Source organism: Hypanus sabinus, chromosome 22 (assembly GCF_030144855.1).
Source record: "Hypanus sabinus isolate sHypSab1 chromosome 22, sHypSab1.hap1, whole genome shotgun sequence".
NCBI lineage: Eukaryota > Metazoa > Chordata > Chondrichthyes > Myliobatiformes > Dasyatidae > Hypanus > Hypanus sabinus.
In genome coordinates, this window is record NC_082727.1 from 67882974 (window position 1) to 67898512 (window position 15539).

At 42.0% G+C, this 15539-nt stretch overlaps 1 protein-coding gene across 1 annotated transcript in view; it reads right to left on the reverse strand.

The window, feature by feature from the left end:
- The window catches only part of eif3s10 (eukaryotic translation initiation factor 3, subunit 10 (theta)), a 73500-nt gene that overhangs the window by 51251 nt on the left and 6710 nt on the right, over nt 1–15539 (reverse strand). Inside the window, exon 2 of the mRNA XM_059947964.1 lies at nt 11–201. Within this exon, the coding sequence (XP_059803947.1) occupies nt 11–201 (191 nt within the window). The remainder of the gene's footprint in view (nt 1–10; nt 202–15539) is intronic.

The following is a 15539-nucleotide window of genomic DNA, read 5'->3' on the forward strand; positions in this document are numbered from 1 at the left end:
TGTAGCATACCTGCTGGCAGATATTCTTGTACTGATACAATCCTTCTTTTGCGAGGTGGCTCTTCCGAAGATCCACACACAACTCCAGGTACTTGAGCATAATAGGCTCATGTATTTTCTGCCATGTTCGATGTTTTTTACTCTTAATGACATCATACAACACATCAAGAGCAGGTTGCTTCTTGCCAACCTCCAAGAATTCTGCAATTTAGAGGCAAAGATTTGATTAGGAGGCAGTGATCACAATATGTTAGTGTTACGTATTCAGGCAACAATGAATATATGAGTTCGGCAAGGGTTTCTTATAACAAACAACACGTTTATTAAACACAGAAAACAAACCCCCCAAAAGTAAACAAACACTACCGTAACCGGAAACAGCTGCGGTGCGGCAGCTTAAAACAGTTCTTAAAGCGATATTGCAAAAACAGTTCTTTAAAGTGGTATTGCCAAAAGTTCGATATGCTCACGGTCCATTTAAAAGGAGAGACTTTACAGGACGATTTGAATTCTCTTTCACTTCGCTTGGCTTCGATCCTCGACGTCGAACTTCCAACGAAGAATTTATGAAACAAAACGGCTTAAAGGCACTGACCTTTCCTTCCACACTATCCTCAATCCTTTCTGGTAAACCCAGGGGTTAACACGAAGATAGTCAACGAAATCCTTCCAAATAAGGATCAAACAAAGGTCGCCCCCGTTTCACCGTAGGAAGCGATTCTCCTCAATCTTTAACTTCTGAACTTCCAATCTTCACTCTCCACTGTCTCGAACTAACAGGATCGTAAAGAACCTGCTGGCAATGACCTCTTAAACTTTAGGCATTAAATAAAAACTTCATCCTTCAACTAAACTGCGTCATCACTTAAAACACGCAGTGGCATGAAGTCAACTTGGCAAATCCAGCCACGAACTGCCCCTCCTCACAGGGTGGGGTCTACCTTTTATAACCTGTAAAAAAAAACCATCACATGATCTCTACTGGCGGGAAAATGACGTCATTCCACCATCACAAGACCATCACCTCAGGTCCAGTATAGCTTCAACCCCAGTCACATGACAAGGGCACCACTGTCATGTGTCACGAGTACGTAACAATAGAATTCACCCTGCAGTTGAGAGGGTGAAGATGGAAGCTTTATATCAGTATTACAGCGGAGTAAGGGAAATTACAGAGGCACAAGTGAGGAACTGGCCAAAGTTGATTGGAAAAGGACACAAGCAGGATGATGGCAGAACAGCAATGGCTGGAATTTCTGGGGGCAATTCAGAAGGTACACAATAGATACATCCCAAAGATAAAGTATATTAAAAGGAAGATGAGGCAACCTTAGCTGACAAGTCAAAGTCAACATAGAAGCCAAAGAAAGGGCATGTAATACAGCAAAAATTAGTGGGATGTTTAGCTTTTAAAAAAACAGAACACAACTAAAAAAAAGTCATAAGGAGGGAAAAAATGAAACTTGAAGGCAAGCTAGCCAATAATATCAAAGAGAATACCAAACGGTTTTTCAAATATATAGAGGTGAGTGTAGATACTAGGCCACTGGAAATTTACGCTGAGGAGGTAGTAATCAGGGACAAGGAAATGGCAGGCAAACTTACTAAGTATTTCGTGCCTGTCTTCATTATAGAAGATGCTAACGGTGTACCAGAAATTCAAGGGTCAGAGGCAAACTGAGTGTCATTGCTACTACTAAGGAGATGGTGCTTGGGAGTTTGAAGGTAGTTAAGTTACCTGCACTAGATGGACCTCAGGGTTCTGAAAGGTATCTGAAGTAGATCTTTAAAGAATCACTAGATTCTGAAATGATTCTAGAGGACTGGAAAATTGTAAATGTCACCCCACTATTTAAGAAAGGAGGGAGGCAGATTAAAGGAACTAAAATGCCAGTTATCCTGAATTCAGTGGTTGGGAAAATGGAGTCCATTATTACAGATGTGGTTTCAAGGTACTTAGAGGCACGTGATAAAGTAGACCAAAGTCAGCATAGTTTCCTTGAGGGGAAATCTTGCCTGACAAATCTGTTGGAATTCTTTGAGGAAAGAGATTCTTGGGGAGTGCCCAGAGGAGGCTAACAAGGATGATTCCAGGAATGAACGAGTTAAAAGATGAGAAACATTTGGTAGCTTTGGGCCTGTACTCACTGGAATTTAGAATGCGGGAGGATCTCTTTGAAACCTACCAAATGTTGAAAGGACTAGGTAAGGTGGTTGTGAAGAGTATGTTTCCTATGGTGGAATATCCAGAACCAGAAGGCACAGCCTCAAAATTGAGGGGTGACTTTTCAGAACAGAGATACGGAAGAATGTTTTTTTAGCCAGAGAGTAGTGAATCTGTAGAATGCTCTGCCACAGACTGCAAAGGAGGTCAAGTCCATTTAAAGATGAAGCTGATTGCCCTAATCGGTCAGGGTATCAAAGGATATGGCGGAAAGGCAAGTGTATGGGTTTTAGTGGGATCTGGATCAACCATGATGGAATGATGAAGTAAATTAGATGGGCTAAATGGCCTAATTTTATTATGTCTGATGGTCTAAATAGCAACCAGAATAGACAAAAGTGTCAGTGGATATTGGTTTACTTGAACTTTCAGACTGTCTTTGACAAGGTGCACACAAGGGTGCTGAACAAGATCAAGAGCCCATGGTATTACAGGAAAGATATAAGCATGGGTAGAAGACTGGCTGACTAGCAGAAGTCAAAGTGTTGGAATAAAGGGAGCCGATTCTGGTTGGCTGCCAGTGACTGGTGGTGTTCTGCATTGGGACTCTTTCTTTTCATGTTGTATATCATTGGTTTGGAGGACAATTCATAGCTTTGGGGCCAACATTGCAGGTGATGCAAAGATAGGAGGAAGCAGGGAACCTGCAGAAGGACTTGGAAAGATTGGGAGAATGGGCACAGAAGTGGCAGATGGAATATGGTTATGCACTTTGGCAGAAGGAATAAAGGCGTACACCATTTACTAAGTGGGGAGAAAATCCTAAAAAATCAGAGGTACAAAGGGACTTGAAAGAAACATGCAGGATTCCATAAAGGTTATTGCACGCTGAGTCAGTGGTAAGGAAAGCAAATACAATGTAAGCATTCATTTTGAGAAGGCTAGAATATGAGTAAGAATGTGCTGCTGATATTTTACAAGACTTTACTCACTATACTCCAAGTGAGGTCTGCAAAGATTTTATTTATTTATTGAGATACAGTGCAGAATAGGCCTTCCCAACCATGCCACCCATTAACCCCCAATTTAACCCAAGCCTAATCAAGGGACAATTTACAATGACTAATTAGCCTATGAACCGATGTCTTTGGAAAAACCCACACAATCCACGGAGAGGATGTACAGACTCCTTACAGAGGACGCCGGGATTGAACTCAGATTTCTGAAATTGTGTTATGCTAATCTCTGTGCTACTCTGCTGTGCCAACCTAACAAAAGATGTGCTGGCATTGGAGAGGGTCCAGAGGAGATTCACAAGAATGATTCAGGGAATGAAAGTGTTACGGTATGAGAAGCATTTGATGGCTCTGGGCCTTGTTGAAAATTTTGATCACATTGAAACTTGTGAGTATTGAAAGGCCTAGAGAAAGTGAATGCATACTGTAATGGGTGAGTATACAGCCAGAAGGAAAAAGTTCAAAATTTAGAACACAGATGAGGAGGAATTTCTTTAGTCAGAGTGCGGTGAATCTGGGGAATTCACTGCCACGGTCGGCTGTTGGAGGCCAAGCCACTGGGTGTATTTAAAGCAAAGGTTGATAGGTTCTTGGTTAGTCAGGGTGTCCAAAGTTACAGGGAGAAGGCAGGAAAATGTGGTTGAAAGGGGTAGTAAACCAGCCATGATCGAATGGCAGAGCAGACTCAATGGGCTGACTCTACCCCTATGTCTTATGGTCTAAACAATTAAACACTGCTATATTGCAAGCTTAACGTCACAACAATACATTTTAAACATTTAGAAGGTCAGTAATAAAACCTTCCCTTTGAGATTTATTCAAAACAATCAATACATTATGTTAAAATTCACCCATTTAATTTTTATATCAATGTTAACTTGAAAAATTTGTACTTTCCCCATGGAGATAATTACATATAATCAAAGTCCCACAAAATTAGCTTGTGGCGACCCATTTCCTGGCACATCCGAACCGGCTCACAATTAGATAGCCTACGGGGGTTTGCGAGCACAGAGCTTTGGAGCCTCTGCGCCACGGGGGGCAGGTTGAGGGAGGCTTAAAAGTGAGGCTGAGGATTTCGAATAAAGTTTTTTTTCCTTCGACTGCAGTTACCGACTCCGTGTCGTAATTTTAGCGCTGCGTGTAGCACACCGCTACAATTGGTGACCCTGACGGTCCAAACGATTTTTGGACCAGAAATGACCGACGCCGCCTCTGTTCATGCGGTTTCGTTGAAACTGCCGGGTTTCTGGACACAGCGACCGAACCTATGGTTCCAGCAAGCCGAAGCCCAATTCCATGTTCGCCAGATCACCTCAGAAGACACCCGCTACTACTACGTGGTGAGCTCCCTCGACCAGGACACAGCGGCCCAGGTCACGGAGTTCGTACAGTCGCCCCCGGCAGACGGCCAGTACACGGAATTCAAAGCCCTGCTCCTCAGGACTTTCGGACTCTCACGGCGCAAGCGGGCTGCCCGTTTACTGCACCTGGATGGCTTGGGCGACAGACCTCCATCGGCTTTAATGAATGAGATGTTGTCTCTAGCCGACGGACACACACATTGCCTCATGTTTGAGCAGGCATTCCTGGAGCAGCTGCCCGAGGACATACGCCTGCTGCTGTCCGACGCGGATTTCAGTGACGCCCGGAAGGTGGCAGCCCGGGCGGACTTGCTGTGAAACGCCAAAAAGGTGAGCGAGGCATCCATCACACAGATCTCCCAGCCACGCTCCCAGCAGCAAACCAGTCCAGGCCCGGCCGCAGAGCCCGCCAACTCCCGGCCCAAGGAACACTGGTGCTTCTACCACCAGCGGTGGGGCGCAGAAGCCCACCATTGTCGCCCGCCCTGCAAGTTCCCGGGAAACGCCAGGGCCAGCCGCCGCTGATGGCTACGGCGGCTGGCCATCGGGATAGCCTCCTGTATGTGTGGGATAGAAGGTCGGGACGCCGGTTTTTGGTCGATACTGATGCCGAGATCAGCGTTTTACCTCCGACGAGTTACGACACCCGCAGCAGGGCACCGGGTCCCCCCCTGAGGGCCGTGAACGGCAGCACAGTAAGGACCTATGGCACCCGTCAGGTGCAGCTACAGTTTGGCTCCAGCCAGTTCACGTGGGACTTTACACTGGCCACCGTAGCCCAACCACTTCTGGGTGCGGATTTTTTGCGGGCTCACAGCCTACTGGTCGACCTGCCCAGGAAGAGACTGGTACACGCCGAGACCTTTCAGACGTTCTCCCTGGGTGCAGCCCAGTTGCCAGCCCCTCACCTCGGCTCCATCACGCTGTCCGACAACGACTTCACCAGGGTCCTGGCGGATTTCCCATCGGTTCTGGCACTGCATTTCACAGCAGCCATGCCCCGACACGGCATACAGCACCACATCCCGACCCAGGGACCTCCCCTCCACGCCCGCGCTCGGCGGCTTCCCCCGGACAAGCTCCGACTGGCGAAGGAGGAGTTCCAGAGGATGGAGGAATTGGGGATCATCTGGCGGTCCGACAGCCCACGGGCCTCCCCTCTGCACATGGTGCCCAAAGCGACGGGAGGCTGGAGACCATGCGGCGACTACCGCAGGCTGAACGAGGCTACCACACCGGACCGCTACCCTGTGCCGCACATTCAGGACTTTGCAGCAAACCTGCACGGCGCACGGATCTTCTCCAAGGTAGACCTCGTCCGAGGGTACCATCAAATCCCAATGCATCCTGACGACGTCCCCAAAACGGCTCTCATCACCCCGTTTGACTTTTCGAGTTACTCCGCATGCCGTTCGGCCTGAAGAATGCCGCACAGACGTTCCAGCGGTTAATGGACGCGGTGGGACGGGACCTGGACTTCGCGTTCATCTATTTGGACGACATCCTCATAGCCAGCAGCAGTCGTCAGGAGCATCTGTCCCACCTCCGTCAACTCTGCGCCCGACTGAGTGAGTACGGTCTTACAATCAACCCCGTCAAATGCCAGTTCGGACTCGTTACCACTGACTTCTTGGGCCACAGGATTACTAAAGACGGGGCAACCCCTCTGCCCGCTAAGGTAGATGCGGTCTGCCACTTCCCCCGACCCACCACGATCAAAGGCCTTCAGGAATTCGTAGGTATGGTCAATTTCTACCACCGCTTCCTCCCTTCAGCTGCCCGGATCATGCGCACCCTGTTCGCCCTGATGTCGGGTCCGAGCAAGGACATTACATGGGATGAGGAGTCCGCCGCCGCTTTCGTTCAAACGAAGGAAGCTTTGGCGAACGCCGCAATGCTGGTACATCCCAGAATGGACGCCCCTACCGCCCTCACAGTGGACGCATCTAACACGGCAGTCGGTGGGGTGCTGGAGCAACTCATCGCAGGTCGCTGGCAACCCCTGGCGTTTTTCAGCAAACACCTGTGGCCACCCAAGCTCAAGTACAGTGCTTTCGACCGGGAACTGTTGGCGCTCTACCTGGCAATCCGGCATTTCAGATACTTCCTAGAAGGTCGGCCCTTCACCGCGTTCACGGACCACAAACCGCTTACCTTTGCGTTTACGAAAGCGTCCGACCCCTGGTTGTCCCGCCAGCAACGCCACCTGTCCTACATCTCTGAATACACGACGGATGTCCGGCACATCTCGGGTAAGGACAATGTCGTGGCGGATGCGCTCTCTCGCCTTACCGTTCATGCCCTTTCTCAAGGGGTAGACTTTGAGGCACTGGCAGAGGCGCAGCAGGCGGATGAGTAGATTCCGAGTTACAGAACCGCAGTCTCCGGTTTGCAGCTCCAGGACCTCCCCGTAGGCCCGGGTGAGAGGACCCTACTCTGTGACTTCGCCACTGGCCAGCCCCGTCCCGTCGTCCCGACAGCCTGGCGGCGCCGTGTTTTCGACTCCGTTCATAACTTGGCGCATCCCTCCATCCGGACAGTTGTCCGGATGGTTTCCAGCAGGTTCGTTTGGCACGGACTCCGCAAACAGGTCAGTGAATGGGCCAAAACGTGCATGCACTGCCAGACGGCCAAGGGGCAGCGGCACACCAAAGCCCCACCGTAGCAGTTCCATCCCACCCACCGGCGTTTCGACCACATTCATGTGGATATCGTGGGCCCCCTGCCAGTGTTGCGCGAGCGCGGCACCTCCTGACTATCGTGGACCGGTTCACAAGATGGCCAGAGGCGGTCTCGCTCACCGACACCACCTTCAAATCTTGCGCCCGAGCCCTGATCACCACCTGGATATCTCGCTTTGGTGTACCAGCCCACATTACCTCCGACAGAGGCGCCCAGTTCACCTCCAGCCTGTGGTCAGCTATGGCCAGCCTTTTGGGGACTCAGCTGCACCACACAACTGCCTACCACCCACAGTCGAATGGGCTAGTGGAGCGTTTCCACCGTCACCTGAAGTCGGCCCTCGTAGCCCACCTGCGAGGAGCCAACTGGGCGGACGAGCTTCCCTGGGTCCAACTCGGCATCCGCACAGCGCCCAAGGACAACCTGCACGCCTCGTCGGCCGAGTTGGTATACGGCGCGCCCCAGGTCGTCCCCGGGGAGTTCCTACTAGCCCCACAGGCGCAAGAGGAAGATCCCGCAGCAGTCCTGGGCAGACTACGCGAGAAGCTCGGTAACCTGGCCCCCATACCCACTTCACAGCACAGGCGGAACCCGACCTGCGTACCCAAAGACCTGCAGAACTGTAAGTTTGTGTTTGTACGAAGGGGCGGGCATCGGCCACCGCTGCAGCGGCCATACGAGGGGCCGTTTATGGTGCTCCGGAACAACAGGTCCACGTTCGTGCTGGACATTGGGGGGAAAAGAGGAGGTTGTCACGGAGGACCGCCTCAAACCGGCCCATGTGGACCTGGCACAACCGGCCGAGTTTCCGGCACCTCTGCGCAGAGGCCGACCTCCCAAGCAGGTTCTGGCCCAGACTGTGGACATTGGGGGGTGTATCGCCGGTTCTGGGGGGGGGGGGGGGTTATGTGGCGACCCACTTCCTGGCACATCCGAACCGGCTCACAATTAGATAGCCTACTGGGGTTTGCGAGGACAGAGCTTTGGAGCCTCTGTGCCATGGGGGGCAGGTTGAGGGAGGCTTAAAAGTGAGGCTGAGGATTTCGAATAGTTTTTTCCTTCGACTGCAGTTACCGACTCCGCGCCGTAATTTTAGCGCTGCGTATAGCACACCGCTACAAGCTCACAAATTCGAAGACACAAGTTGGAGTTACATCTGTACCCAGAAGAGGGACACTGCCTAAATGTACGCTAATGAGATTCTCTTGCTCCAGACCCGCTTATAACTATATAACAATTACAGCACGGAAGTAGGCCATCTTGGCCCTTCTAGTCCGTGCCAAAAGCTTACTCTCACCTAGTCCCACTTACCCGCACTCAGCCCATAAACCTCCATTCCATTCCTGTCCATATACCTATCCAATTTTACTTTAAATGACAATACCGAACATGCTTCTACCACTTCTTTCTTTCTTTTTCAATCTTTTTATTAATTTTTTTTAAAAAATCATAACATATTACATGTTATGAATACAACAGATTTGAAATTGAGTTGATAACAAGATAACAATATCTTATTAAACTATCAGCGAAAAAGGATCATACAATATCAATCTAATCTATATTGATTATACATGAAAAGATTAAAAATAATCATCAAAAGAAAAAAAGATGTAAAATATTATAAAAAATGTATATTTAAAGAAATAATTAAAAAATAGTAAACCTAAACTAACATGGGCAATAATAATAGTTTATAAGTATATGATAGTGTCAAAAAACTCTGGAACTCCATACCAGAACAAGAATAAGAGTAAAGGTCTGGAAAAAGTCAAATTAATTCATGTGAAAGTGTCGAATGAACGGTCCCCAAGTTTCTTCAAATTTAATTGATGAATCAAAAATAGTACTTCTAATTTTTTCTAAACTTAAGCAAGAAATAGTTTGAGAAAACCATTGAAATGTGGTAGGAGGATTTACTTCTTTCCAATTTTGTAATATAGATCTCCTGGTCATTAATGTTACAAAGGCAATCATTCGTCTAATTGGAGGAGAAAATCAACTATCATCTTCATTTGGAATACCAAAAATTGCAGTGATAAAATGAGGTTGTAAATCAATATTCCAAATTGAGGAAATGATAGCAAATATGTCCTTCCAATAATTATGTAAAGTAGGACATGACCAAAACATGTGGGTCAATGAAGCCACATCTAAATGACACCTGTCACATTGAGGATTAACATGAGAATAAAACCGAGCAAGCTTATCTTTAGACATATGAGCTCTATGTACAACCTTAAATTGTATTAAAGCATGTTTAACACGTATAGAAGACGAATTAACCATTTGTAAAATTTTTTCGCATTTTTCCGTTGAAATATTGTATTGAAGTTCTTTTTCCCATTCCTGTTTAATTCTACCTGATATCTCTGGTTGTATCTTCATAATCATATTATAAATAAGAGCCACTAATCTCTTCTGACAGGGATTTAAAGTAAAAATCATATCTGAAAAATCTATCAAAGTTGAATTAGGGAAGGATGGTAAAACTTTATATAAAAAGTTTCTAATTTGTAAGTATCTAAAAAAATTAGATTTAGGTAATTTAAATTTGTTAGAAAGTTGATCAAAAGACATCAAACTACCTTCAGAAAAAAGATCGCGAAAACATATTATACCTTTCCTTTTCCATATACTAAAAGCTTGATCTGTTAAAGAGGGTTTAAAGAAAAAATTAAGTAAGATAGGGCTATCAAGAACAAAGTTCTTTAGAGTAAAAAATTTATGAAATTGAAACCAAATTCGTAATGTATGTTTGACAATAGGGTTAGATATCTGTTTATTAAGTTTAGCTAAGTCAACAGGGAGAGAAGAGCCAAGAACAGAAAATAAAGAATATCCTTGTGTAGTGTTACATTCTAAATTTACCCACTGTGGGCACAATGGTAAATCTAAATCTAATTTCCAGTATAATAAATTCCGAATATTATTCGCCCAATAGTAAAATCTAAAATTGGGTAAAGCTAAACCATCATCTTTTTTAGATTTCTGTAACTGTCTTTTACTTAATCTGGGGTTTTTATTTTGCCACACAAATGAGGAAATTTTTGAATCAATGCTATCAAAAAAAGACTTAGGAATAAAAATTGGTAAGGCTTGAAATAAATATAAAAATTTCGGTAAAATCATCATTTTAACAGCATTGATCCGACCAACCAATGATAAGGATAAAGGAGACCATCTAGTAGTAAGTTGTTGAATTTGATGAAGCATAGGTAAAAAATTCAATCTGAATAAATCTTTATATTTCTTGGTAATTTTTATACCTAAATAAATAAAATTATCAGTAACAATTTTAAATGGTATCCTGTCATTCAATAAAGTTTGTGCATTTAAAGGGAAAAGTTCACTCTTATCCAAATTTAATTTGTAACCAGAAAAACTACCAAATTGAGCCAACAAGGATAGAATAGCGGGAATAGAATTATCAGGATCAGAAATATATAACAACAAGTCATCAGCATAGAGCGATAACTTGTATAATTTCTCATTATGGGTAATACCAGAAATATTAGGGGATTCACGAATAGCAATGGCTAAAGGTTCTAATGCAATATTAAATAATAAAGGACTTAAGGGACAACCTTGTCTCGTACCACGAGATAATTGAAAAAAAAGGATCTATAATTATTTGTAAGAACAGAAGCAACAGGTTTATAATATATTAATTTAATCCATGATATAAAATTAGAACTAAAATTAAAATTCTTCAAGGCATTAAATAAGTATGTCCATTCAACTCTATCAAAAGCTTTTTCAGCATCTAATGAAATAACACATTCTGGGGTTGTGGGTGAGGAAGTGTAAATTATATTAATTAATTTTCTAACATTAATAAAGGAGTATCGGTTCCTAATGAAACCAGTTTGATCTCCTGAAATAATCTGTGATAGTACCTTTTCTAACCTAATAGCTAAAATTTTTGTAAGAATCTTAGAGTCTACATTTAATAACGATATAGGGCGATAAGATGCACATAAAGTAGGATCTTTATCTTTTTTAAGAATTAAAGAGATAGTAGCTTCATAAAAGGACTGGGGTAGTCTCTTCTTAATAAATGCATCATTAAAGATTTCATATAACCAAGGGGAAAGCAAAGAAGAAAAAGTTTTAAAAAATTCTATAATATAACCATCAGGGCAAGGAGCTTTCCCTTAATTCATCGATGAAATAGCCTCTCCTACCTCAGCCATAGAAATAGGAGCATCAAATAAACTTCGATCTTCATCTGTCAATTTGGGAATATTCAAATTGTTAAAAAAATTATCCATCATAGACAGATCACCATCAAATTCTGATTGATTTAAAGATTTATAAAAATCTTGGAAGGTATTATTAATTTCTTTATGATCCGTAGTCAGACTACCATCTTGTTTACAAATTTTAATAATTTGTTGCTTAGTCGAAATACCTTTTAATTGATTAGCTAACAATTTACCAGTTCGATCACTATGGATATAAAATTGAGCCCTGGTCCTAATTAATTGATTCTCAATTGAAGAAGATAACAGTAAGCTATGTTCCATTTGCAGTTCAACTCTCTTCTTATAAAGTTCCTTGGTAGGAGTAACGGAATAAATCTTATCAATTTCTTTAATTTTATCCACCAATAAAGCTATATCTAAATATCTTTGTTTTCTTTTACCAGCAGAATATGAGATAATTTGTCCACGAATAAAAGCCTTAAAAGAGTCCCAAAGTATTCCTCTGTCAATCTCTTCAGTATAGTTTGTTGAAAAAAATAAGTCAATTTGCTGTTTTATGAAGGTAATAAATTCTGGATCTTGAAACAGAGTAGCGTTGAGTCTCCAAGATCTAGTATTAATGAAAGAGTCCGAAATCTTGATAGATAACTTCAAAGGTGCATGATCCGAAATAGCAATAGAATCATATTTACAGTCAATAACATCTGCTAATAAACGATGATCAATAAGAAAATAATCAATTCTAGAATAACTATGATATACATGTGAAAAAAATGAAAATTCTTTATCTTTAGGGTTCAAAAACCGCCATATTTCAGTAATTCCCGAATCGACCATAAAAGAGTTAATAAGTAAAGCTGATCTATTCGGAAGAGTTCGAATAGGTTTAGATCTATCCATCAAAGGATTCAAACAACAATTGAAATCTCCACCCATTATCAACATATATTCATTTAGATTACGAAGGGTAGTAAATAAACGTTTAAAAAATTCAGGGCAGTCAAAATTTGGAGCATAAATATTAACTAAAGCCACTTCTCGGTTAAAAAGTGAACCAGTAATCAACAAAAATCTGCCCTGTGGATCAGATATAATTTCATGATGTATAAACGAGATTGAGGGGTCTATAAAAATAGACACACCCCTAATTTTAGCAGTACAATTCGAATGAAATTGTTGACCCTTCCAGAACCTAAAAAAGCGTTGATTATCCTCCCTCCTAATATGGGTCTCCTGTACAAAGATAATATTAGCATTTAGTCTATGGAATACTTTAAATATTTTTTTACGTTTAATCGGATGATTTAAACCATTAGTATTCCAAGAAATAAAATTAATACTTATCCATCATGCTAATATTAATTGTATATACCATGAAAGGTTGAAAAAAACACATAACCCATCATTCAGGAAGAAGGAAAAATGGTACAGGAGCAACCGGAGAACATGACACTTCAACAATATTAATAATTTAAAGTCGGCCCATAAACTAAAAGCAAAAAAATAAAAAGCAAAAGCGTGAAAAAAAGATCCCTACCCCCTCCCCCCACCCCTCAAAAGAAAGCCAAGCGGCAGGCGCATAAACTAACACTAATATTAACCCCATTCCAAGATGGCAGCTCCATGAAAAGATTTTTAAAAAAACTATATAACACCCAGATTTAAATATAGGGTTGCAAAGAGAAAATGTATATCAATCAGAATGAAAAAAAATAATAAAACAAACGATCATTAATAAAAAAAGGTATAAACATTAAAATTTGAAAGTGTAATATACCTTTAAAAAAAAATTCCATGTTCAAATACAAGAAAAATGACGTTTCAAAAGCAAAGGCTTATGGGAAGAAGAAACGACATTTTGAAAAAGCCATATTACAAAATATAAATGTAAGTTCAACGATCTATTAAAAAAATTTAATAGAAAAAAAAGTTATCAAAATAGGATTAAAAAAAGATTTAATAGACACTACAATATATAATAAAAAAAAGACCAAAAAAAAAATCCAAAACATTCGTCCCATTTCCAAGTGCAGGCAAACAGATAAATGTTTACAGAAAGTAAAGTCTTATGGGAAGAAGAAACGACATCTTAAAAAAAGTAAATCCTTATTACAAAATATAAACGCGTATATCCGAAACAGAAAAAAGAATAATAAAAAAAGAGATATTATAAAAAGTTAAAAGAGCATCTATAAACGATGGTGATAGTAAAAAAAAAGAAACCAGACCCGTAGATCAGGATAAGAAGTTATAACCCAGCTTCATAGGTTAAAACTTAAAATGAAATGGCATCTTCTCTCCAAAAAATTTTCAGCATAACACATAGTTCAACTTGCACTAGAAGATCGATATTCTTCAACAAATTTCGCTTCTTCCGGAGTATTAAAAAATTGCTGACTGTTGTCGTTCAACGTAATTCTAAGATTCGCTGGAAATCTTAAAGCTTGTTTAAGTCCAATCGAATGAATCTCTGCCATCACTGGTTTAAAAGCGATTCTCGCTCTCATTACTTCGAATGAATAATCCTCAACAATTCGAAATGTGTTGCTGTTGTGAGAAATCATACCTTTTTTACGAGCTAATCGAATTAAAAGCTCTTTCTCCCGAAGATAATGAAGGCGAACAATCACAGCTCGTGGTTTGCCACTCGCAGCCGAAAACCTCGCAACTCTGTGAGCGCGGTCGATAACAGGTTTAGTATGCAAACCTTCAGCACCGAAAATTTCCCACAATTATTTAGAGAAAAATTCAGTTAAATCACCAGACTCAACTTTTTCGGGGAACCCGATAATTCGCAAATTCTGTCTGCGAGATCGATTTTCAAGATCAGTAATTTTAAACTTATACTGATCTAATGTTTTAACAGTCGAGTGTACCTTCTTCTCCAGCGCTTCAATTGTACGTACTTTTTCACAAATTAATTTTTCAAGAGTCGTGATCTTATCTTCATGCCACTGAATTTCTGATGCCTGCAATTGAAGCTTAGTATCAAGCGATCGAACAAATCCTTCGAGTTCAGATATTTTCGTGGTAAGCTTACTTTCCAAACTTGCCAGTTTACTTTCCAATTTACTTTCTAGCCTGCTTTCCAGAGTTGCAAGTTTAGCGTCCAGAAGATGAGAAATAGCGTTGATGGATAGAGGATCCTTAGACAATTTCTTGCTTGTAGCCATTTTAAGTTTGACAAGATTAAATCAAATATTGTTTTAGGAAAAAAGAATTAATCAAAAGTATCAACTCATATGATTAGGTTCGAAAAGATTTGATTAAAGGGTGACTGTAGTTGAAAAAGTGAAGAGCGCCTAAAAGGCAGATGCTTACGTCGCCATCTTGAAACTCCACCCCCACCACTTCTACTGGAAGCTCATTCCACATAGATACCACACTCTGAGTAAAGAAATTCCCCCTCGTGTTACCCTTAAACTTTTGCCCCCTTTCAACTCATGTCCTCTTGTTTGAATCTCCCCTACTCTCAATGGATAAAGCCTATCCACGTCAACTCTATCTATCCCCCTCAGTAATTTTAAATACCTCTATAAAGGCATAACTTGTTCAATCTTTCCCTGCAACTTAGGTGCTGAAACCCAGGTAACAGTCTAGTAAATCTTCTCTGTACTCTATTTTGTTGACATCTTTCCTATGATTCGGTGACCAGAACTGTACACAATACTCCAAATTAGGCATTACCAATGTCTTGTATAATTTTAACAGTACATCTCAACTACACTCAATGCTCCAATTTATAAAGGCCAACATACCAAAAGCTTTCTTCACCATTCTATCCACGTGAGATTCCACCTTCAGGGAACTATGCACCATTATTCCTAGATCACTCTGTTCTACTGCATTCTTCAATGCCCTACCATTTACCATCTATGTCCTATTTGAATTAATCCTACCAAAATGTAGCACCTCACGCTTAGCAGCATTAAACTCCATCTGCCATCTTTCAGCCCACTCTTCTAACTGGCCTAAATCTCTCTGCAAGCTTTGAAAACCTATTTCATTATCCACAATGCCACCTACCTTAGTATCATCTGCATACTTACTAATCCAATTTACCATCCCATCATCCAGATCATTAATGTATATGACAAACAACATT